General features: G+C 36.7%; 1 protein-coding gene across 1 annotated transcript in view; it reads left to right on the top strand.

Moving 5' to 3' along the window:
- Positions 1-9,143: 9,143 nt before the first annotated feature.
- The window catches only part of LOC110020075, a 36,510-nt gene continuing 22,139 nt past the window's right edge, over positions 9,144-23,514 (top strand). The window contains exon 1 of the mRNA XM_020718046.1: positions 9,144-9,454. Within this exon, the coding sequence (XP_020573705.1) occupies positions 9,393-9,454 (62 nt within the window). The 5' untranslated portion in view covers positions 9,144-9,392. The remainder of the gene's footprint in view (positions 9,455-23,514) is intronic.

Below are 23,514 nucleotides of genomic sequence, written 5' to 3' on the forward strand. Positions count from 1 at the left end.
CCTGAATACCCTTAACATATAAAATGTCTTCATAAGAGTTTTCTCCTACATTATGCTTTCGCTGGTTGTGAGCCAACAATGTTGCGGTAATCTCATCAACTTTGATAGTTTTTTTTCCATATGTCAAAATAGTCACAATGTGTTCATAGGAAGAAGGCAATGAACACAACAAAATCATTGTTCAGTCTTCATCATCAATACTCACATCAAGCATTGATAAATCCGTGATTATTTGATTGAAGTCATTCACATGCTATGCTAGATCAAAACCTTCTTGCATCTTCAACCCATACAACTTTTGTTTTAGATACAATTTATTCGTCAGAGATTTGGACATAAACTAAGTTTCCAATTTCTTTCATACCTCCTCTAGAGATTTCAGATTCATCACCTGATACATAACCTCATATGTTAGACATAGGCGTATGTTGCAATTATTCCCAACTTGGTCCTCCATGGCATCTGGTTTTACTGCTCGCAAAGCTTTCACGATTTCTCGTTACGCCAACAACTTTTTCACTCTTGTTTGCTATGATCTGAAGTTACCAGTTCCATCAAATGTCACTATTTCAAAATTTGTACCAGAAATTACCTTATGAAATTGATCATGCAACGAACTCCTCTACAAATTTCTCTATTGAATTTATAAATTGTTTGAGCCAGAAATTGTGCTTACTTTGATCCTACCACAAATATTTTTAAATAATTCCTTAATTAAAATTTTCTTAATTAAGTTTCATAGAAAAAGTACTTTCTCTGAATTAATTTTTTCTTAATTAAACTTTCTCAAAAATCATTTTCCTTAAACTTCTAAAAAAAGCTCCCCTTTCCTTCCCAAAAAGCTCCGCCTCTGCTTTCCAGAAAATCTCATTTTTTCTTCTCAGAAAAGCTCCGCCTCCGCTTTCCTTCAAGAAAGAAATCTTTTCTTTCTTCAGCCTTACTGCCTCCAGCAAAGGAAATCAGAGATTCCTTGCCTTTACCTTCGCATCTCTACCAAAGGAAATCCATTCCCACCTTCCTCGCGAACAGCTTTGTTCCGCTTTCCTTCCAGAAAAGCTCCTCTGAACTTTCCTTTTTCGCGCGGGAAATGTGCGATCACAAACCCTCGCGACTCTTGCAATTCGCCTTTGTCGCAATTCAAATTGTTGGCGTCAAAGTCATCGATGCCGCCTGCTCGTGAATCTATCAAACCTTCGAAGCCCGCTTCGCCTTCGAACTTCCTCTACCCGAAACAAACGCCCTAGCCGCCGCACTCTTGATTGAAGTCATTCACATGCTATGCTAGATCAAAACCTTCTTGCATCTTCAACCCATACAACTTTTGTTTTAGATACAATTTATTCGTCAGAGATTTGGACATAAACTAAGTTTCCAATTTCTTTCATACCTCCTCTAGAGATTTCAGATTCATCACCTGATACATAACCTCATATGTTAGACATAGGCGTATGTTGCAATTATTCCCAACTTGGTCCTCCATGGCATCTGGTTTTACTGCTCGCAAAGCTTTCACGATTTCCTGTTACGCTAACAACTTTTTCACTCTTGTTTGCTATGATCTGAAGTTACCAGTTCCATCAAACTTCACCATTTCAAAATTTGTGCCAGAAATTACCTTATGAAATTGATCATGCAACGAACTCCTCTGCAAATTCCTACAAATTTCTCTATTGAATTTATAAATTGTTTGAGCCAGAAATAGTGCTTACTTTGATCCTACCACAAATATTTTTAAATAATTCCTTAATTAAGATTTTCTTAATTAATTTTCACAGAAGAAGGTCTTTCTCTGAATTAAATTTTTCTTAATTAAACTTTCTCAAAAATCATTTTCCTTAAACTTCTAAGAAAAGCTCCCCTTTCCTTCCCAAAAAGCTCCGCCTCTGCTTTCCAGAAAATCTCATTTTTTCTTCTCAGAAAAGCTCCGCCTCCGCTTTCCTTCAAGAAAGAAATCTTTTCTTTCTTCAGCCTTACTGCCTCCAGCAAAGGAAATCAGAGATTCCTTGCCTTTACCTTCGCATCTCTACCAAAGGAAATCCATTCCCACCTTCCTCGCGAACAGCTTTGTTCCGCTTTCCTTCCAGAAAAGCTCCTCTGAACTTTCCTTTTCCGCGTACAGTTTCCTTTTTCGCCTCCGCCTGCACTGTCATGAATCTGTCGCTGGTCTGGTCGCTAACTTTTTGAAGCCGACGATAACTTTTTGAAGCCGCCGATCGCAACTTCTTGCAGTGAGAAGCCTTGCCGCGACCCAAAATCCTTCGTCGAACTCCCTCGGGAACTGTGCGATCACGAACCCTCGCGACTCTTGTGATTCGCCTTTGTCGCAATTCAAATTGTTGGCGTCGAAGTCATCGATGCCGCCTGCTCGTGAATCTGTCAAACCTTCGAAGCCCGCTTCGCCTTCGAACTTCCTTTACCCGAAACAAACGCCCTAGCCGCCGAACTCCTCGACCAAAATATTTTTTGTTAATGTGCTCCAAGTTTGTATTCCCTGCCCTTGAACCAGGCTCTGATGCAACTTGTTGAGAAATTAGGGCGAAGAAAAACATGAATTGACACAAATCTAGAAGAACGCACAGAGATTTACGAGGTTCGACAAAAATGCCTACGTTCTCAGAAGCAGAGCGATGACTTCCTTCTCAATATTCATAAAAGAGTATAAAATACGAGATTCAGAATCTCCCTCACCTAGGGTTACATACAATAATATAGTACAATATGTAAAGGGTTTAGGATTCAAACTTCCTCTATGTGAAATAGAAGCCCTAACCGCCGAACTCCTCGACCAATAATTTTCTTCGTTCCCGCGCCACCCAAGTTTTTCTTCCTCGCCCTCGAACCAGACTCTAATACCACTTGTTGAGAAATTAAGGTGAAGAAAAATAGGAATCAACACAAATCCAGAAGAACACACAGAGATTTACGAGGTTCGGCAAAGATGTCTATGTCCTCGGGAACAAAGTAGCTACTTCATTTTCAATATTCATAAAAAGTACATAATACAAGATTCAAAATCTCTCTCGCTTAGGGTTACAAACATAACATATATATAACTCTATAATACAATATGTAATTACTTAAATTACCCTTGTACCAAACTGCGGAATGTTGCCCTCGCACCCCCAACCCACATATTGAAACTCCCCCGATTGGACAGATCTTTCCGCTCCACTTCGCTCGTGGGCTCCGCTCAGCTCCAACATCTGTCCCATTCATGATATACGAGTCATAGCTAACAGAAGGACTGTCTTTTCTTTCTACTCTTCAACCTCTCCAAATTCACGGTGAGATGACTGGGCTTAACTGGAGAAGCTTCTCACTACAGATCCTCATCCAGTCTTGATTAAGGTCCACCAGTGCTCTACTTCAAGCCTCATTTTTCATGGTGAGGCGACTTCCATATCAAACTCCTCTCATACAAAACTCGCCGTAGCAACTCCGCGAGTGTTCGCATCAGCATCTTTTTTTTATCTACTTTCTCCTTCTTAATGCGAGTTGCAGTGGGTAAATGTTCCACTCGTATATATTTTTCCTTGCATGCAGGTACTAGTTAAATAGAGGTAGTGACTCGGGAAATGTAAGCTAGTTTCAAATCACTATTTTGATTTCCCTCATGGAGCCTCCCCATCTTTTTGGGAATTTTTTGAGAGGAATCTTGTCCTACTTATCCTCTTCCTCTTGATCTGTAGTTAACTCACTTACGTTTTCCTCTTCCTCATCTTCTTTCATTATTATCAACAATGGGCTTGGGGGATTTAGAGCATTAACATCTCTCGTGAAATAGGTTGTGTATTAGTTTTTCACCATTTTGCTTAGTCAGCAAGTGGTTGCAATGCTTTCTCTAAAAGTAAAAGCACAATAATTAGAGTAACATTCAAAGACTTATTCTAGATGTAACGGTAAGAAAACTTAAGAAACACGTATCGAATAAGGCCGCCCTCACATATATTGGTGATATAGAGAATTTAGCATCAAGAAAGTGTCCGCTCAGGACAATGAAGCTCTGATGTTTTTAATGGTTGATATGCATGATGATCGACACCCTCTTTTCAGTGAAAGGTGAAGGAAATCAACACTAATCATGAACAGACAATGGTTGGCAGCTCCAAACTTTAATCATGAAGAACAATCGAAAACTGAAAAAGTTTGTGCTTAACAAATCAATCACAATCATAAATTAAATGAGCCCATATCTTGATATTAAGACAATCAATAACACACACACACACACACACTCTCTCTCTCTCTCTCTCTCTCTCTCTCTCTCTATATATATATATATATATATGTGTGCGTGTGTGTGTGTGTGTGTGTTTAAAATATTCATTGTCACATAACACATCACAAAAAAAGATATGATCTTGATCCTTCATAAGAAAATGCCAATATCATGGCCTTTTACATCATTTAGATTGATTTTTTTCTGGGCTATTGAAGCCTATTTACAACTATTCATCTTTTTACGAGAAGTTGCCCAGATTAGGGCAATTCAACTTGCCAGTGAAGGAGCAACAACGTTAATAAACAACTATCTGCTTCATAAGTAGCGAGCTTCACTTCCATAACTATACCCTAATTTGTATTAAATTTCCTCACAAACAACTATATGCAAGTAGGAAATAATCGCGAGGTATGAGATTGTTGCATCGACAAATGAATGATATATGATACTACTTTCAGAGGCGAGCTCACCATGGAGCAATCAAATCTCAATGAATAGTCATGCAACACGTTCTTCTATATTCCTAACCTCTTTCATAGTGTAATCCTTAAGAAAAGTTATAAATTACAACATCAGGTCTTTGATTAACTGACTTCTCTACAACAAGGCACTAGAGTATTAAAGACTCAAGCTCAAAAAAATGAGATAAAAACATAAAATGCATGCATCTAGTTACAAAAAATCAACCCTTTGGGTGTAACTATGCTGAAGCCTTTTTAGTCATTTAAAGGGTTAAAAATTTATCCTCAAATAATGATGTTTGGGATAAAAATCATCGGCAGCTTGGGACCAGGATTTGGAACTGGCGACATGGGCATCTATTATAGAGCCATTCGATTTATATTGGCTTTCAAGACCAAAAAAAAATCTCCGTGCTCCCCACATAATGATCCAATAGTTCATTTTCCTATACGGGCTTTGAACTCCCATCTTCATCACTCTTGTCTTTTGAATTTTGGGACCACCTTACAATGTTTCCCTCTTTCCAGCCTTCGATGCAGGATTGCCTTTAGCCATTCATTCAAGATATCCATCCATTCTTTAGAAATCTTTCCCATCAGAATGAAACAAAATAATGGTGAACTCTTAAGAGAAAATAAATGAGCACATTAATAAATATTTTATATTGTAGTTTCAACAAGGATTTGAGTGAATGTTATATATATTTTATGCGGAACGAAGCAAACACAAGAAACCCTAATTATAACCATTAAAATTAATTATGTTATTATTAGCTTTATTTCTTACTCTTATGACACTGCAATGACACATTACAAACCATTACAAATACCTATTTTATACTTATTGCAACTGATAAAATATTCATTCTTTGACAACGAGATAAGCCTATATCAATGCATACTTCATAACAGGAAAATTTTCAGCCCTTCCTACTTTATTCTACTATTTCTTAGGAGTGTTAACCTCCTGGTGATCGTAACAAGTCACCAAGATGCTTCCTTGTGTGAGACATCTTGATAAGAATAAAATCTCTTGCAACCTAGATGGGTTATCACGTTGAAATATATCAATTTTGTCACCTAAAGCAATGATTGTTGAATAAGGCACAATTCGTACTTTGCTCAAGAGAAATCTCAACTACTCCCTATTGTAGTAGCAATAGTAACCCATAAAGTGGAAAGCTCAGGCCCATCAATGAGCTCACTCATGACTGTCTTTTAAAGCTAAGATAATAAGACTCAATGGTGGTGGAAAACATTATTTCAATCAAATGTTTAACAAACCTATTTGTGCACCTAAAAATCGTTTGCACAAACTTTGGGACAATCTAACAGTCTAAATAAAAAATAGATGCCAAGAATATGTCAAAAATCAATTTTGAATATAAAAATGCATCATAAAGACCTTTAACTTCTCTATTAAAGCGAGAAAATAAGAAAATAATAATAAACTATAAGTCCCCAATTAAAGCAGAGGCATGTATATAAATTTATACTTGGTCTCTCTATCTTCTATAAATAAAAAATCACACAATCTATGAGGGTCATTTTTGCTCTTTTCTTTTCACCCATCTTCTATAAGGGGATCTATCTCTCATTCTCTTGTAATATGTTTATTATATATATATATATATATATATATAATCGACTAAAGAGCTAGAAGATATCCTAGTTCGTCCATATTGGATAAGTCTATGCGTACTATTTTATTTCTCTTCCCTTCATTGTCTCTTACTTTTTCTGCCTCACGGTCCCCGCCGCCCCATTATTTGGGCATGCCTCACATGACAAATTTATATTCAACACTATTGCGGAGTCCCGATCATACAAAACACTCGTTCTGATTTTATCATTTCTTTGACGACCCATAAAGATGACATATTCTCAAATTATATTTTTCTCTCTTTCTCTCATTATTGTTGGAGTATTCTATCAAAGAGTTAAGATAATTAATGACCTAGTTGTATATACAAAAATGAATTTCCTTAGCATCAAGATAAACCAAGTATTAAATAAGCCCAATGGGCTTCATGGACGGAGTCCGTTAACCACACACTTGATGTCTTAAATTTGGCTGGGCCAATTGTAGTGGCAACAAGCTGCCAAGTTATTTGTCACTTAGTGAGTACTTCTGAAGCTCTTCGACATTCATATTTGATCCTTTGCTCGGGCTCACAAATCTCACGCCTTCAGGCGAGCTCCTCTAGCTGAGTTCGCTTTTACTTCTAGAGTACTTTTACTAAGCTCGCAGTACCAGTAAAACACTCTCATTGAGCTTACAGACACCTCATAACTGCATCTCCAAGCTTGATGAGCACTTCTTTAAAACAGAAGGAATAAAACTTCATTCCATCATCATACATATATATATACATACAGCCAAAAGAAGCCTAAAGCTAAAGATAAATAGCAAACTTATGAAAGAAATGGATTTCTTTAAAAGCGCTTTATGAAAGTATTACAGAAAAAAATAAAATGACTTTCTAACTTTCTGCAAAATGGAAAGCACTAAAAAAAACTCCTTCCAATAAGGCTAAGAGAACGAAACTATGTTGTAAAAGAGAAAGCATGTCAGCAAGCAGAACCAGTCATGAGAAAGATATACAAACACAAGTACTAGGAATGCGAGCATAGCTGAGAAATACATATATATATATATATATATATATATATTTATTTATTTATTTATTTATCAGATGCCTAACATCCATGCATATGATATTATCAACGATGGGTTTCTGTAGGCTTTGTGCAATAGGACCTATAATTTAATATTTGATTTTAGTGCCATTTGTGGGCACATACATTCTTTGATGCATAAAAATATTTGATTTTAGAGCCATTTGTGGGCACATACATTCTTTGATGCATAAATAAAAGATAAAAAGATAAAGGGGGAGACGTGTGTGTGTGTATATATATATATATATATATTCTGGACATGATTGAGGGAAAATGTCTCTCTAAAAGACTCAACATCCTTCCATTTCTTTTATAAATATCTACCGTAAGATTGCTATTGAGCCGAGCCGGGCCAAGTATATCATGGTTTAGACTTGGCTTAGTATAATTATAAACTGTTCATGTTCGGTTTGAGCTTGCGTTTAACTTTCTTATATTGGAAAAGCTTGAATTGTTTAAAATTTTTTAATGTTTGAACTTGATTTGTTTATGACAGGTGAATAAGTATCTAAACGAGCAAATAAACAAGCTAAAATTCAAACGTGTATCTATATTTTCATATAAAAATTTCAATAAATAATTTTACAAATATAATCACACATACTAATTTATCACATATGAACTCTGTAAAAATAAAAAGGTAATTCATGGACTACAATCATATGAGATGTAATATCTCATATTTTAGCATGATCATACTTCCAAGTTTATACCTAGTGCTCACATTCAAATGTTGGTATTGCTTTTTCCCATAACAATATACATGCCATTTTTCAAGTTTTTTTTCGATAATTTTGTAGATATTTTTTACATTAAGTTGTTGCATTATGCTTATTCTTGATCATGCATAACTTACACTGATTGCAGTGCACATTCTCCACACCACTTTTTAATTGAGTAATACTTGTGAGAAAAGTGGAAATATGAGATATAAGAGAGACTAAAGTTTCAAAAATCCTTGCAAGTCGAGACATCGTCGTTGTCTTTAATGCTTGCATACCCTAACAACTAAGGGTTTCATATGTTTCTGAAAGGCCAAAGAGAAAGTGAGGTTTGCCGGTCTAAAGTTAATTTTAAGGGGTATTTCATACATACCACACCAGTCTTATGTATTTTCATATCTAATACTTAAAAATTAAGTAAATAAATATATAAATAATAATCATATATTAATAAAATAAAAATATAATTAAGAATTAATCTAAAGAATATTAATATAATAATATATTACAATTAAATATATAATTAAATTGATTATAACTAATTAAAATTTATTTAAATAATATATCACATGATACGAGGTATTATCAAGTTTAATATCAAGCCTTCAAACAAGTCACTTGTTATGAAACAAATGAGTTTGTTCTTAAATATAAATGAACATGTTCGAATATGTTCATGTTTAATTCATTTAAACTCAGAGCTTTTAAAAATTGTTCAAATTTGAACAAACTTGATCGAGTCTCAATCGAGCTGAGTTCGAGTTCTTCATTAAGTGCATTGGTTCATTTACAACCCTAATCTCCTGGATTGCATGGATTCCCTTTTATTCGAGATCATACATTTTTCATTCATTAAGTGCATTGGTTCATTTATAACCCTAATCTCCTGAATTGCATGGATTCCCTTTTATTCGAGATCATACATTCATTCATCATAGAAAGGATTGAAGGATATGAAAGATATATGTGGTATAATATTAAAAAATCAAATTTAAATATTAGACATGTAAATAAATAAAATGTTGATTGGTATGTATGTAGATGCCCCAAAATAAAATGTGTAGTCCTACCCGTGAACCAGCAGATCAATAATGTCTGCCGAACTCGGGAGTAGCGAGTCCACGGAAAGAGGGGGATGCAGCACAAACGAAATAGTCCTGTTCGTCGTCCCTCCCGCTGCCCTTTTCTTGTTACACATCGCCGGCGCCACCATTAATCGTTTGCGGGGTTTCGATAGAGCTTCTTTTGCTCGAATGAGCTGCTAATTCGGCTTCTTGTCCCAGCGGGCTAGCAGTGGTGGCAACAATGACGGCTAACAGGACTAACAGTATGGGCAGCGAGGATGAAGTGTACGCTCTTGTTCAAAGGTTTATCTACTCCCCCTAAGACCCCCTCACCCAGCTTTTAACTCCTTTTGATTAAATCCTCACCCAGCTTTTCTTGATGGGAGATTGGCTTTTGCTATATCCGTTTTCTGAGTAGAGAATTATAAGCTAGATTTGGCTTTCCATTGATGTTTGAATACTTAGTTGAGAAGAGTAAAGATTAGCTCGATAGACTGCAATGCTTGAGTTTTTTTTGCTACGTTTATTGGATAGATCTCGTGAGCTCTTTATGGGTTTCGATTGCTTAGCAGTGTTTGTGAGTTTATTGGAAAATAGTTGTTGAAAAAACTATATTAAGCCCCATTGCCGGCTGTACGTAGTAATGTTTCATTTGTTAGGGTTAACAGGATTTCGGGGAGGAGAGTCCTGTTTTGGCTCTTAAATATCCTTCTAGCAGTACTACAAGTTGCAATCACCAGTCCTCAAAAGCTGATTCTTATATGCTTTCAACCATATGGGGCTGTTTGGCTGAAAATATATTTAATTATTGTCGGATTTAGTAAATACTGTAAATCCTGATATATTAAATCCAAAGAGGGTTAAATTTTGAGCTCTGCTTGGCATTACTCACTTTAAATCTAGCTAAATCATAGCAAACTGTTTGACATCTTATTTCAGGAATTAAGTTTATGCGAGGAAAAAGATGAAAATAGGAGCCTGCTTGAGCACTTTCACTAAATTGATGTGGTTTAAGTTTACCCTCTTTGCTAGACCATTCACTAAAAATCCAATGCAAAAGTATGGGAATCACAAACAAAATATTTGTGCCGCTTCTAATGTGTTTAAGGGAATGAATTCTATTTTCTAAGCATTAAGTAGAGCTACAAATAATCTGATCATTTTGGAATTGTTTTATTTATATTTTTCATATAATAAACATAATATTGGTAATCCTTCAAGTGTTGAGATATATCCCATGCATCTCCTACCAATATACCCACTACAAACTCTCGAATTCTTTCCATCCATAATCTTTTGCCGAAGCCTACCAATTTCTTTGTTGATGGTTCATTAATGCTCCATCACCGTATTTCAATCATAGGTTCCAGTGTCATTGGCTTTGTAGTCATGCGGGAGCTCAGATGTGATGACCTCAACATCTTTGCCTTTAAGCATGGTGCCATCACGGTTGACGCCCGGGATTACACTTCACAATTGAATCAAATCCACTGGGCCTCAATCCCCAATTGACAAGCGGCTCACTCCATCCTCCACGACTGCTTTACACCAATCTCTTGAGGGAATGCATGGGTTTTTTAGATTATCCCTTCGTTGTTTTGATCTGAAACAATGATTGTGATTTCTCTATTTTTAATGGAAATCGTGGGCCGCCCTTTGCTATCTTGAATGTTTTGAATGTTGAGATCAAGTAAAATTGAGATTTGTTGTGAAACATGGAGTTAACAATACTCATGATTTTGTAAGATTTATGTTCTTCATTTCACTCGTGGAAAATATTGAAGTTAAATATGACTTAGGCCTGAATACTCAAAAAATTGTTGTGATAATACGGGTCTATATACTATATTTTTTATTTTATTTACCCTGTAATTGTATAGGAGAATCATTTTTGTCATCATCAACCCTATCCCTACTATTTTGGTCAGCTTGTGAAATCTCATTCTTAATTCATCATGATTGAGTGTTGTTTGAGGTCTTAAATCTATTTTGTATGAAATTTTATTTCTTATCTTCTTGTTTTATCCTTGTATCTTCAAACCTTTCCACCTAAACTGCCTAAGTCTATGAAATAATTTTGTCTTTATGGGTACTACAAGCATGGTCCTTTTAAAAAATCATTTATTAATGTATCTCTCATGGTTTTATTATGCATTCATTTATTCATTTTTATTTTCTTTCACAATCAGCTTGAATAACTTTGATTTATTTATCACCTAACCCTTGGATCCATATGATTTAGTTAATCTATTCATAGTTTTTAATCTAATTTATTTTAATACACCTATAATATTATGTAATCACATAATACTATTGAAGTACTTATCTATTTTGTCCAATTAGTCTTAGTTTTAGAAGTGAGATCCTTATTCACCTCTTTATTCATTTGTATGATAAACCTTATATTATAAAACCTATCACTTAGATAGAAGTCATATCTTCATTCATCTTCTCTCATTTTGTATAATAGATCCAAGGTTATGAAACCCATTACTCGGATAATGCCATTTTCTTATAGCTATAAATGGGTTCTTGCGTGGATTGCACTCTGGGCATCCTTGCGCCACCTTTCATCTTACTCCTCTCACAATGTTTCTATTATATTAATGGACTTTCGACACACATGTTAAAATGACCCTCCTCCAATTTGATTGCTTCATGGAGCCTCCTAACAATAATTTGTATATCATTTCTATGACTTTGTTTGCACTATTTCAACTACTTTATCATATTTATCTTGTTTTCAATTTTTGGGAAATCATTACAGGTGGATGCTACCATTCCACATTTTCTAGGCTCTCTGTAATTGGAGCCTTCATGGAATTGGACATTACTGCCCTTTTTCTTAAAGAGGTGTTATTGAGCTTCTTTTGTTTGTATATTAGCTGAATGTGGAATTTATAAATATTCCTACATACTGCTTCTCTTGTCATAATTTTGGAAATTAAAATTTTTATAGTTTAAAGTCTCATCCTGATATAAGAAATCCTTAATTTCATTTGCAAAACCTTTCATCTAATGCTCATATCGGTTCCTCTAACACTTTGGTGGAAGATTTTCCCTCATTTGTCATGTATATTCCTGAAACTTGAATTTAGGTTCACTTTCTCTTTAGAAAGGAGGTTATTATTTTTGTTCCTTCTAGCTCCTTGATGTCAATCACTTTATCAATTGCTAATACTATCATTGAAGATATTTTGTAAGTACTTGAAATGTCTCATCATCTTCTTATCGGCGAGCGAAACAATTTTTATTTGTCTGTGTAGGGATGGAAAAAACCGAGCTTCAATCGGTTTCCAATCGAAATCAAACAACAGAAAATAGGATCACACCCAATCGAGAAATCCAGAATTAAATACTGAACATAATGTGAAAAAACCAAAAAAAGAAAAAAATTATGGAGCCACATCACAAAAAAAAATTCACTATGAATGTGAGGAAAGTACAAATTATGCCACTCTGAACTTACAAAAATTCGCTCTAAATACTCTTGATCGTACAAGAGAAATTACATGCCACTCCTTCTCATCAACTATTTTCCGCTACATGAGCTCTTTCGAGAATACCTCATGTGAGAGATAATTCTTGTTGCTCTGAATCAAGGGCTTTTAACTCTCGAATCGGGAGAAAACCGTTAGTGACAAAGTTACGACCAATGTAGGTCTAAATATTTTGCTCGCTCGGGAAGAAAACCTTGAAGAACCCACGGGATTGATGTGCACAAAGGTGCTGTTGCATGCTTCCTCACAACTGTGTGGGTGCTTCCATACTCCACACCTCAATAATCTGCATTAATTCAACTAGTCTATCATATTTACCCTGGTTTCAATTTTTGGAAAAATATTACAGGTGGATGTTACAACTCCACTTTTTCTAGGCCCTCTGTAAATAGAGTCTTCGTGGAATTTGACACTTCTGCCATATTTACCCTGACTTCCGGACTCCACAACTCAACAATCTGTACTACTTCAACTAGTCTATCATATTTACCCTGCATACAATTTTTGGAAAAATATTACAGGTGGATGTTACAACTCTAGGCCCTCTATAACTAGTCTTAATGGAGTTGGACACTGCTTCCATTTTTTATAAAGAGAGATGTGGATTGTGTCTCCATCATTCCCCATTTTTCACAAAGAGATGTGGATTGTGTCACCATCGTTTGGATATCTGAATGTGGAATTGATAAATATTCAACATATTACTCTTGTCATATTTTTGGAAATTAAAATTTTTATTGTGTGAAGGCTCGTTCTAATATGAGAAATCCTCAATTTCATTCACAAGACCTTTCATTTGATGCTCATATTGGTTCTTCTAACACTTTGGTGGAAGATTTCCCCTAATCTATCCATGTATATTCCCGAAGCTTGAATTCAAGCTTACTTTATCTTTAGGAGAAAGCTATCATTTTTGTTCCTTCTAGCCTCTCGATGTTAATCACTTCATCAATTGCTAATACTATTATGGAGAATACTTTGTGAGTACTTGAAATGTATCATCAACTTCTTATCATTGAACAAAACGATGATTACTTGTTACTCTGTATTTTTTATGTTAATTGGAGCATTCAAAGTGTTGACGCTTTGTTAAATAAAATGTTTAAAATTTTTTATACCATAAGGGGCTAAAATTAGAAGAAACTTTATTGTCGCTCTTTTATTTTTACTACCCTCTATGATAAATGTTTCGAATAAAATCATTATTATACTTTTCTATCCTATTCTTTTTTCTTGCTTTGATATTTTTTGCTAGATCTCCTTAATGTGCTCATCTCTTATTTTATTAATATAGTTAAAAATAATATTTATAAATGGGCAAACCTCTGTAAGATAGTTTTTCTTTATGCATCATAACAATCCGACATAATTGTTGGTGATATTGTTTCTTTTTGGAATTAGTGAGCAGTGATTTAGATTTTAGTAACATGATCTTTATCTAAAAGTTTGAATGGCTTATTTTGAATTAAAATTTATATTGATATATTTTTATTGTATTATTTAATACCTGAAAATCAATTATGGAGATGATTTTTATACCAAGGAAACTAATAGAAAAGTATAAAAAGCAAAGAAAGTATTTTTGTTAGTACTGAGAAGGTATATTATCAAGTATCATGAGAGTTGATTTGATTTTTATTAATAAAAAACTTGGTCAAAACTATATTGAAGTTGTTAAATGTATGATTGATTCAACATTAATTAATATGAGTGGTTGTCAAATGACCACAGAGTTCTCATTCAAGCATCAAGTATTAGCTTTAAGTTTGTATTAGCTATGGTGATGCTTACAAATTATATTCTAAGTAAATTTTTTATGCATGTTATTTGTAGACAATATTATTCTAATTGAAGAAACCTTCCGTACAAAGTAAGACCAATGAATAATATATTTAAAAGATCGACGACTTAGAATTAGCAGAATAACAAGGGACTATTTATTGTACGATGCTAATGGGAGTAAATTGATAGTTTTTAGCCAATATCACTCTTTTATCAATAGCTAACTACCTTTAATTAATTTAGATATATTGAATTTGGATAGATAAGAATAAGTAATACATAGGGGTGCATTTAGAATGGTTATATTACATGAATCTGACTCATGGACTATAAGTCATCAATAACCAAGTTATGCGTGCCAAAAAGGAGAATAGTGGATGCGTGAAAAAGTACAAATGATTATATTAAAAATAAGTTAGGTGAATGCCTATTGAAGGTGATGCTGGGAAGGTCAACATAGTGCTTTGAGGATGCTTGTTTGAGGGAACCAGTAGAATGGATAAAATCAATGTTTGAAAGATTTAGAAGAAAAATGATGTAACTAAAGGATATGAAAGAAAGTTGTGCAAAAAATGAGTGTGCAAATTAAGGCCCCGTTTGGGGCAGCTTATTGACCTGAGGCGACATTTTAAAAACGCCGCCGCAGTGTTTGAAAAACACGTTGGGGGTGCGTTTTTATGCCGCTCCAAAACGCCGATGCAAATTTCTTAATAGAGGGCGAAGCAGGACGAGGCCTGCGACCTGCGTCTGATTATCGCGTTAGGGTAATATTTCCGGCTGTGCCCTTTGCTCGCCCCCGGATGTACTCTTCCTCGCTCTCGCCCTCCCGTTCTTCCTTCTCCCTTATGCAACTTATCTCTCACGAAACGCCTATAGCATTTCAACCAGCCGTCTCACTATCCTCCCACGACCCCATTTATAACGGCGGTGAGCTTCACTCCTTCGCTAATGACCGCTCGCCGATCGCCTTCCTTGGCTTCTTCTTCGTCCATGATAAACGATTCCTTCTCTCCTTCCCTCCAAAATCGAGGAGCTGCAGCCCCACTACGCACGACGGGGTGGTGGCGGTCATGGCCTCGTAGAAGGAGAACACTCGACTTGCGACCATGCCGACGAGTCAGGAAATCTAGGAGGAGCGGAGGAAGGGAGGATTGCGAATGCTGTCTTCCTCCTTACTCTGCTCAGGCCCTATTCACCGGAGAACGCCATGGACGCGACAACGAAGCTTCCACGCCGCTCGTCCTTGCCCCATGGCCTCTTTATTTTCACGTGGACTCCTTTTGTCCCTTTTAATCATAAGCAGTACCATCCTACCCTCCGGATCTTCTTTCTCGCCGCTTTCGCAGTTTTGCTCTTCCTCTACCTTCTTCTTTCTCCGAAAAGGATTGATCCCCCCAGTTTCAGCATCGTCATCGGCGCCGGGAGTACGGGTACTCGACTCCATGTCTACGGCTACACGATCTTGTTTTTTTTATATCCATCAAAGATTTGGATGCTATAAATTTGAAATTTGGGTGTTAGGTGTGTAAGTACGTATTGAATCAGATGGTAAAAAATGTAAAGGCTTGTTAAAATACTCAGTAACCTTGACTTTATGCATATATGAAATTTATGCAGGTTGGCTTTATGAAAATCTGAAATTTATTTAAGTTGGCTTTATGCAAAACTGAAATTCATATGGACTGGTTTTATGGAAAATCTGAAATTCATACGTATCGATTTTAGGTAGAGCTGAGGTTGCAAACCTAAAATTAATATTTTTACTTTTAGTTGTAATTAGATTTCTCTTTATTTTATTTCTTCTAATACTCACGAGATAGTGAGCAGTGCATCTTTTTTTTAAATGATCTGTAACAGTTTGAGGCTTCTGTTCTTTGTATTATTTCTCCCATACAACTTTGTTGCAAACAATTTCATCAAACAAGGGGAGAATAGTTATTTATCCAACAACAACTATCAATAAACTATTCTGAGTAAGCTTTCCCAAACAGCAAACCAACTTATTCTGATAATCTACAGATTATCAGATTATCAGATTATCAGAATAATCTGCTTATCAGCAGATTATAAATAATCAACAGCTGCCCCAAACAGACCCTAAAGTTAACACTTATGTGAAATCAACTAGAGTGTTTGGAGAATGAGATTGATAAAACCACTTATAATAATGATACAAATCAAAGCCAAAATCAACGAACAAATTGCAAGAAATATGTGCAAAAAATCGAAGTTAGGGCTAATTTGATTAATCTCCAAGTAAACAAACAAGAACTCCAAACATCACATTCAAATGCATAAAAGATAAGCACCAACAATTCAAGAGGTAGGCGATCTCTCCTAAACCCAATCGAATTACAACTCTTTACAAACTTCGAGTAGTATCCTTGAAGTCCCAAAAATTCTTTCAACCCCTTCATGTTCTTAGGCAGTGGCCACTCGAATATAATTGTCACCTTCGATGGATCTATCAACACCAATATACTAGGGTCATCGCGAAGCACCCTCATCTTGTCCCCCTCTAGAATACTCAACAATGTCAAATCAGTCCCTTACAAACTCCCTTGCTCATCTCCACTTGTGCCATTCCCATCATTACTTGTTAATTGCCTTCCACCTAGAAGGTTGCTGCAGTAAAAGATACTGGCATAGTTGGATGCAACCCTCGGTCAGTTGTCGCCCACCGTGGTTTCTTGTTCCGAGCCAAAATTTCTCAATCAATTTTCTCTAGCCTCGAATCGTATGCCATCCCATATTGCTTGCTCTCACTCATTCCAAATCTTCGGATGGCTTGCAATTCCTTCCAGATGCTGCCACTCGAATCCGCTCTTGAATCCTTTACTTGATCCTGCATGTTTTTGTTTGTTCCAACATTCCGAATGTCACACTATTTCTTTATGTTGAAAGATCGCGAAAATACTAATTATTATATTTTATATTTGATATAAGTCTATCACACTATTTCTTTATGTTGAAAGATCTCGAAAATACTAATTATTATTTCATATTTGTTATAACTCTATATTTAGAGGGTTATAAATTATATGAGAGATCTTGAGAATCTCTATTTATTTATCTTCTTAAAGTAGAGAGATTAGCTGCCTCTTATATTTTGTTATTATTCATTTCCTTTTCTACTGTATTATGTTTTTATTGTTTTCATTACTAGTAAGTCTTGTAATGAGTATTTATACCTCTCTTTTCATCAATAAAATTAAGTCCTCTCATATCTTTTCATGGTATCAGAGTCATACCAATCTTTTTCGGTATGACGACTTCTTCTTCCTCCCAAAAAATATCCTCCGCCTCATCTGCCCCTGTTTCAACTGGAATCGATGACACTTCCTCCCTCATCACTGGCCACAAACTTAACAGCCATAACTACTTCCAGTGGTCCCGATCCGGTGATGCTGTTGCTTCGACCAAGGATGACCCAAAATTCCAGACATGGATGCAAAAAACCATATGATCATGTCGTGGTAAATCAATTCCATGACCAACGACATCGGCGAAAATTTTCTTCTATACGACACGACTAAGAGTATTTGGGATGCTGCTCGAGAGACATACTCTCACTCAGATAACACATCCAAGCTCTTCGAGATCGAGTCAATCCTCTCAATCCTCCAGCAATGTGATCAATATGTGACTCAGTATTTTAATGCCCTCTCACGTTACTGGCAACAGGTTGACATATATGAAGTTCATGCTTGATATGAAGTTCATGCTTGGTCAATGTTCATGCTTGGTCAATCACTCCGGACTCCAACTTATACCGTCAGATCATCGAGCAAAAAATGATATTCAAAATACTTCTCGGCCTCAACAACTCTCTCAATCATGCCCGCTCTCGTGTATTGAGCTTCAAACCACTACCGAGCATTCGCGAGGCCTTCTCCGAGGTTTACCGCGAAGAAAGCCGCCAGAAAGTCATGCTTGGGCCTATCTCCACCTCGCCCAATCTCTCCGTTGATGCCTCCGCCCTTGCAGCTTGGGTTCCTCTGCCTCGACACAGCGACAACCCATCACGCAAAGGCCGTCCCTGGTGCGACCATTACGCAAACCAGACCATAATAATGCCTTAATAAAGACACGTGTTGGGTGCTTCATGGAAAGCCAGCCGATTGGAAGCCTCGGTCTAATCGCGCTACTCCCCGTGCCAACAACGCCGTCGCTGTCGATGACCTTCCTGCAGCAGCGCCCAGTCCATTCAGCAAAGAGCAACTCGATTTGCTGCACAATCTAATCGACAAACCACCTGATTTGGCTGTTCCCGACCCCATCACCGACCTGCTCGTGCATCAAGGTACGTTCTACCATGCCTTGACATTCAATCAAGGATCCCTTGGTCAGTGAATCATCGATTTCGGCGCTTCTCATCACATGACTGACGAGGCCTCCCTTCTCCATGACTTTATGTCGTGCGAAGACAACTCCACCATCCGCGTTGCCGCTGACTCTCTCCCAACTCTCTCCAAAGTCACCGGCTTTGGCTCTGTGCGCATCTCCCTCAACATTCTACTATGATTTGTGCTTCATGTTCCTACTTTAAATTACAATTTAATATCCATCGAAAAGTTGACTAGTGATCTGAGATGTATTGCTAAATTTTTTCCTACCACGTGTGAATTTCAGGATGCAGACTCTGGGACGACGATTGACTATGCTAAGTTGTGCTCGGGTCTCTACGTCATCAACAGTACTTTACCATCATGACTTTACTGCGGGCATTTGTCTACCCAGCATTTTGTCTTCAATTCTAATGTCCATAAATATTCCGAGATTATGTTATGGCATTTTCATCCCAGCCATCCAAATTTTATGTATCTTGCAAAACTATTTCCAAATTTATTTATCAATAAAGATGTTCGTTCTTTTCAATGTGAAATTTGTCAACTTGTCAAACACACTCGCACATCATTTCCACGTGTTGGTTACACCTCTTCCCGACCCTTTGCACTTATTCACAGCGTTATTCTCTTCTCTACTCTTTGCACTCATTCACAACGATATATGGGGCCCATCCCGTGTTACAATTCTTACCGGGACTCGGTGATTTGTCTCATTTATTGATGATCACACTCGACTAACATGACTATTTCTTATAAAAGATAAATTTTCAGCCGGTCACATATTTGAACAATTTTACTCAATGATCCAAACACAATTCCAAACTTCCATTCAGACACTCAAGACTGATAATGCAAAGGAGTACTTTGCTTTCGTCCTCGACTCTTATCTCTCCTCTAAAGGCATCATCCATCGCAGTTCTTGTGTCGACACTCCTCAATAAAATGGGATCGCCAAACTCAAGAACTGCCATCTTTTCGAGGTGGCCCGCTGCCTCATGTTTTTCTCTAACGTGCTTAAGATTTTTTGGGGTGACGCTGTTTTCACTGCAGCCTACCTCATCAACAGGATGCCTTCTCGGGTCCTCAAATTTCAAAGTCCAGTCCAACTTCTTCTCAAATCATTTCCTCACACCAAGACAATTACCCAAAATCTATCTACCAAAGTATTTGGTTACTCTTTTGTTCACATTCATTCACACAATCACAACAAATTTGACCTCAAATCTACTAAATATATTTTCTTCGGCTACTGTCTCTTCAAAAGGGGTATAAATGCTACTTTCCTCTCACAAGAAAAACCTACAACACTATGTATGTCACATTCTTTAAAAATCAGCCTTATTACCCCAATTCTAACATTCAGGGGGAGACTTTAAGGGAATATCAGTATTGGGGGGACAATGAGTTTATACCACCACACATCAAATCCTTGTCTCTTGAACCGAACTCATTATCTCCCGACTCGGATTCAGCAAATTCATCTAACTCACGTGAAAATGTACCTAACAATCAGTCTTCGTCTAGTCCTCAAGTGTCTAACTCGCACATAGATCACCCAACATATCCAACACCAATCTAAGAGTCAGAACTGGATCCAACTCCTACAGAAATCCACTCAACTACGAACACACTTGAACATGAATCTACTATATCTATGATTTATGACTTTGACATTCCAAGACATTCCAATTGTTTTAAGGAAATGTGTTAGATCCATCCGTCCTCCACTCAGGTTCGAATACACGATGCATCTGATCTCCAATTTTGTGTTTTATGAAAAACTATCTTCAGCTTACCGAGCCTATGTCACTGCATTTGACAAGACGCAAGTCCCAAACACGATTGATGAAGCTCTCAAACACTCGGGGTGGAAAGCAACCATCAATGAGGAGGTAAGAGCCCTACATAAGAATGTTACATGAACTATTTCAGACCTGCTAAAGGGAAAGAAAGCAATCGGTTGCAAATGATTTTTTAAAGTCAAATACAAGACAAATGATTCAATTGAGAGATTAAAAACACGTCTCGTAGCAAAATGTTTTGCATAGTCCTACGGTATTGATTACTAAGAAACTTTGCCCCCGTGACCAAACTTAACACCATCAAAATCCTTCTCTCACTTGCGACAAATGAAAACTTGCAGCTACATCAAATCGACGTGAAAAATGCTTTCCTAAATAGCAATTTGGAAGAAGAAGTTTACATGGAAGCATTTCTCAGACTAGAAGCATCCTTTCCAAGCAACAAAATCTGCAAAATCCAAAAATCATTGTACGACCTCATAGAATCTCCTCGAGCATGGTTCGATAGATTTGCAAAATCAGTGAAATAACACGGGTATACTCAGTGTCAGACAGATCACACTCTCTTCGTGAAAACCTCTCCCGAAAAGAAGATTGCAATTCTAATTGTATACATCGACGATATCATCCTCACTGGAAATCACGAAGAAGAACTCACAAATTTGATAAAGCTTTTCACTCGGAAATTCAAAATCAAAGACCTCGGAAATCCAAAGTTTTTTCTAGGCATGGAACTAGATCAAAACAAAAAATATTTGTGTCACAACGGAAATATACCTTGGACCTGTTGAAGGAAACATGTATGCTCGGTTGCAAACCCGTCGATACTCCAATGGATCCCTACAAGAAGATCGACACCGATAAAAATAGCGCACCTGTGGATAGGGGGAGATATCAGCGACTCGTGGGGCGACTTATCTATCTCTCACACACGCAACCCGACATTGATTTTTTTGTTAGTGTTGTTAACCAATTCATGAACAACCTTGCAAAAGAATACATGAATGTAGTCTACAGAATCTTGAGATACCTCAAGATGACTCCAAGCAAAGGGCTACTGTATTCAATCGACTTCTGGTTATTGCACTATGTTTGGGGAAACCTAGTCGCTTGGAGAAGCAAAAAACAATCTGTGGCATCAAGAAGCAGCGCTGAAACTGAATTCAGAGCTCTTGCACTCGGGATCTGTAAAGGAATGTGGATTCGAAAAATACTCAGCGAACTCAGAATGCTAACTGAAAAAATTGTCAAACTACAATGTGACAACCAGACAACCATTAGCATTGCAAAAAATCCAGTACACAATGACAAAACAAAACACATCGATATCGATCGATACTTCATCTCAGAAAACATCGAGAGAGGAGTCGTTGAACTTGCATACATTCCTTCTCGACATCAAACAACAGATATCCTCACTAAGTCTCTCCGAAGAATCAACTTTGAAGAATTATGTAACAAGTTAGGCATGTACAGTCCGTACAACCCAACTTGAGGAGTGTTGAAAGATCTCGAAAAAACTAATTATTATATTTCATATTTGTTATAACTCTATATTTAAAAAGTTATAAATTATATGAGAGATATTGAGACTCTCTATTTATTTCTCTTCGTAAATTAAAGAGATTAGTTACCTCTTATATTTTGTTATTATTACTTTCCTTTTCTACTGTATTCTGTTTTTATTGTTTTCCTTACAAGTAAGTCTTGTAATGAGTATTTATACCTCTCTTTTCATCAATAAAATTAATTCATCTCATATCTTTTCACTTTCAATTGTTGTTGCTCGCATTCAAACGCGTCGTTGTTGCTCGATCCCTCAACAGACGGTTTTGTGTGAAATTCCACTATCTTTTTCATCATTTCTTTCAGGTCCATGAATCTCTCATTTATCATCCCCTCCATAGACGAGAGTCATCCCTTAATGGACAAGAATCACTTCTCCATTTCTAATATGTTTTTGCTAATTTCTCCCTATAATTTTTGCTTAAGAGCCTCTATTTTGTTGGTTGAGATTATTCCCAAGGCGATTTCAATAAAAAAGTTAGACTCCCTATATCCTAAAATCTCGTCGTTGGCTTACCAGATCACTTGAATCCTATATCCTAAAAGGCGTTGTATTGGGCTTGTAAGGCTGCAATCTGATTGTTGTCTCCCATCTAGCTAGATCAAATCACAACTTTTTCTTTCGTTAAGCCCCTGTCTATTCGTGAATATATCGTGAACCATGATCCAGTCGTTGGTTGCGATCTTGTTGTTTGCTTACCACGATTCGTGAGTTGCTTTCCAGCTAGCTCGATTGAGGCTGTATCGCTTTGCAATCCCATCACTTGCTTCCTTGCTCGCCCGAAATCACATTGTATCGCTAGTTTCAGCCCTGTGCGCTGTGATCCTGTATTTGCTTTCCAACTTGCTCGATTGCATCTGTATTGTGCTATTCGATCAAGCCAGAACTCTATACACTGTAATTCCATCTTTGATTCTCAAAATCTATTTTTCTGATACCAATTTGATATGATTCAGAGCCAAAATCAGTGAAAAAATTGCAAGAAATACGTGGGAAAACCCAAATTAGGGGTAGTTTGATTAATCTTTAAGCAAGCAACCAAACAACACACTAAAATGCACAAAATATAAACACCCGCAATTCGAGAGGCAAGTGGCCTCTCCCAAACCAACTTTAGCCCCTACAATTTGAGGGGTAGACGCTCTCTCCCAAACCCTAACCCTAAGACTCAAAGACAATAATTTCATCATAACCCTAATCATAAACATATTAGCCTTATTTCCTAATAAAAGTCTATATTTCTCTTAGATACCGGTGTAACAAGTTGTTTTGTCGAGGTTATCATGATAACGACGAGTGCCGCCTTTTTAATGTTTAGTGGAACATTTTACTGTTACTAGTTGTGAACATGTTTTCATTTTCA

The sequence above is a fragment of the Phalaenopsis equestris genome, unplaced genomic scaffold (assembly GCF_001263595.1).
Source record: "Phalaenopsis equestris unplaced genomic scaffold, ASM126359v1 Scaffold000090, whole genome shotgun sequence".
NCBI lineage: Eukaryota > Viridiplantae > Streptophyta > Magnoliopsida > Asparagales > Orchidaceae > Phalaenopsis > Phalaenopsis equestris.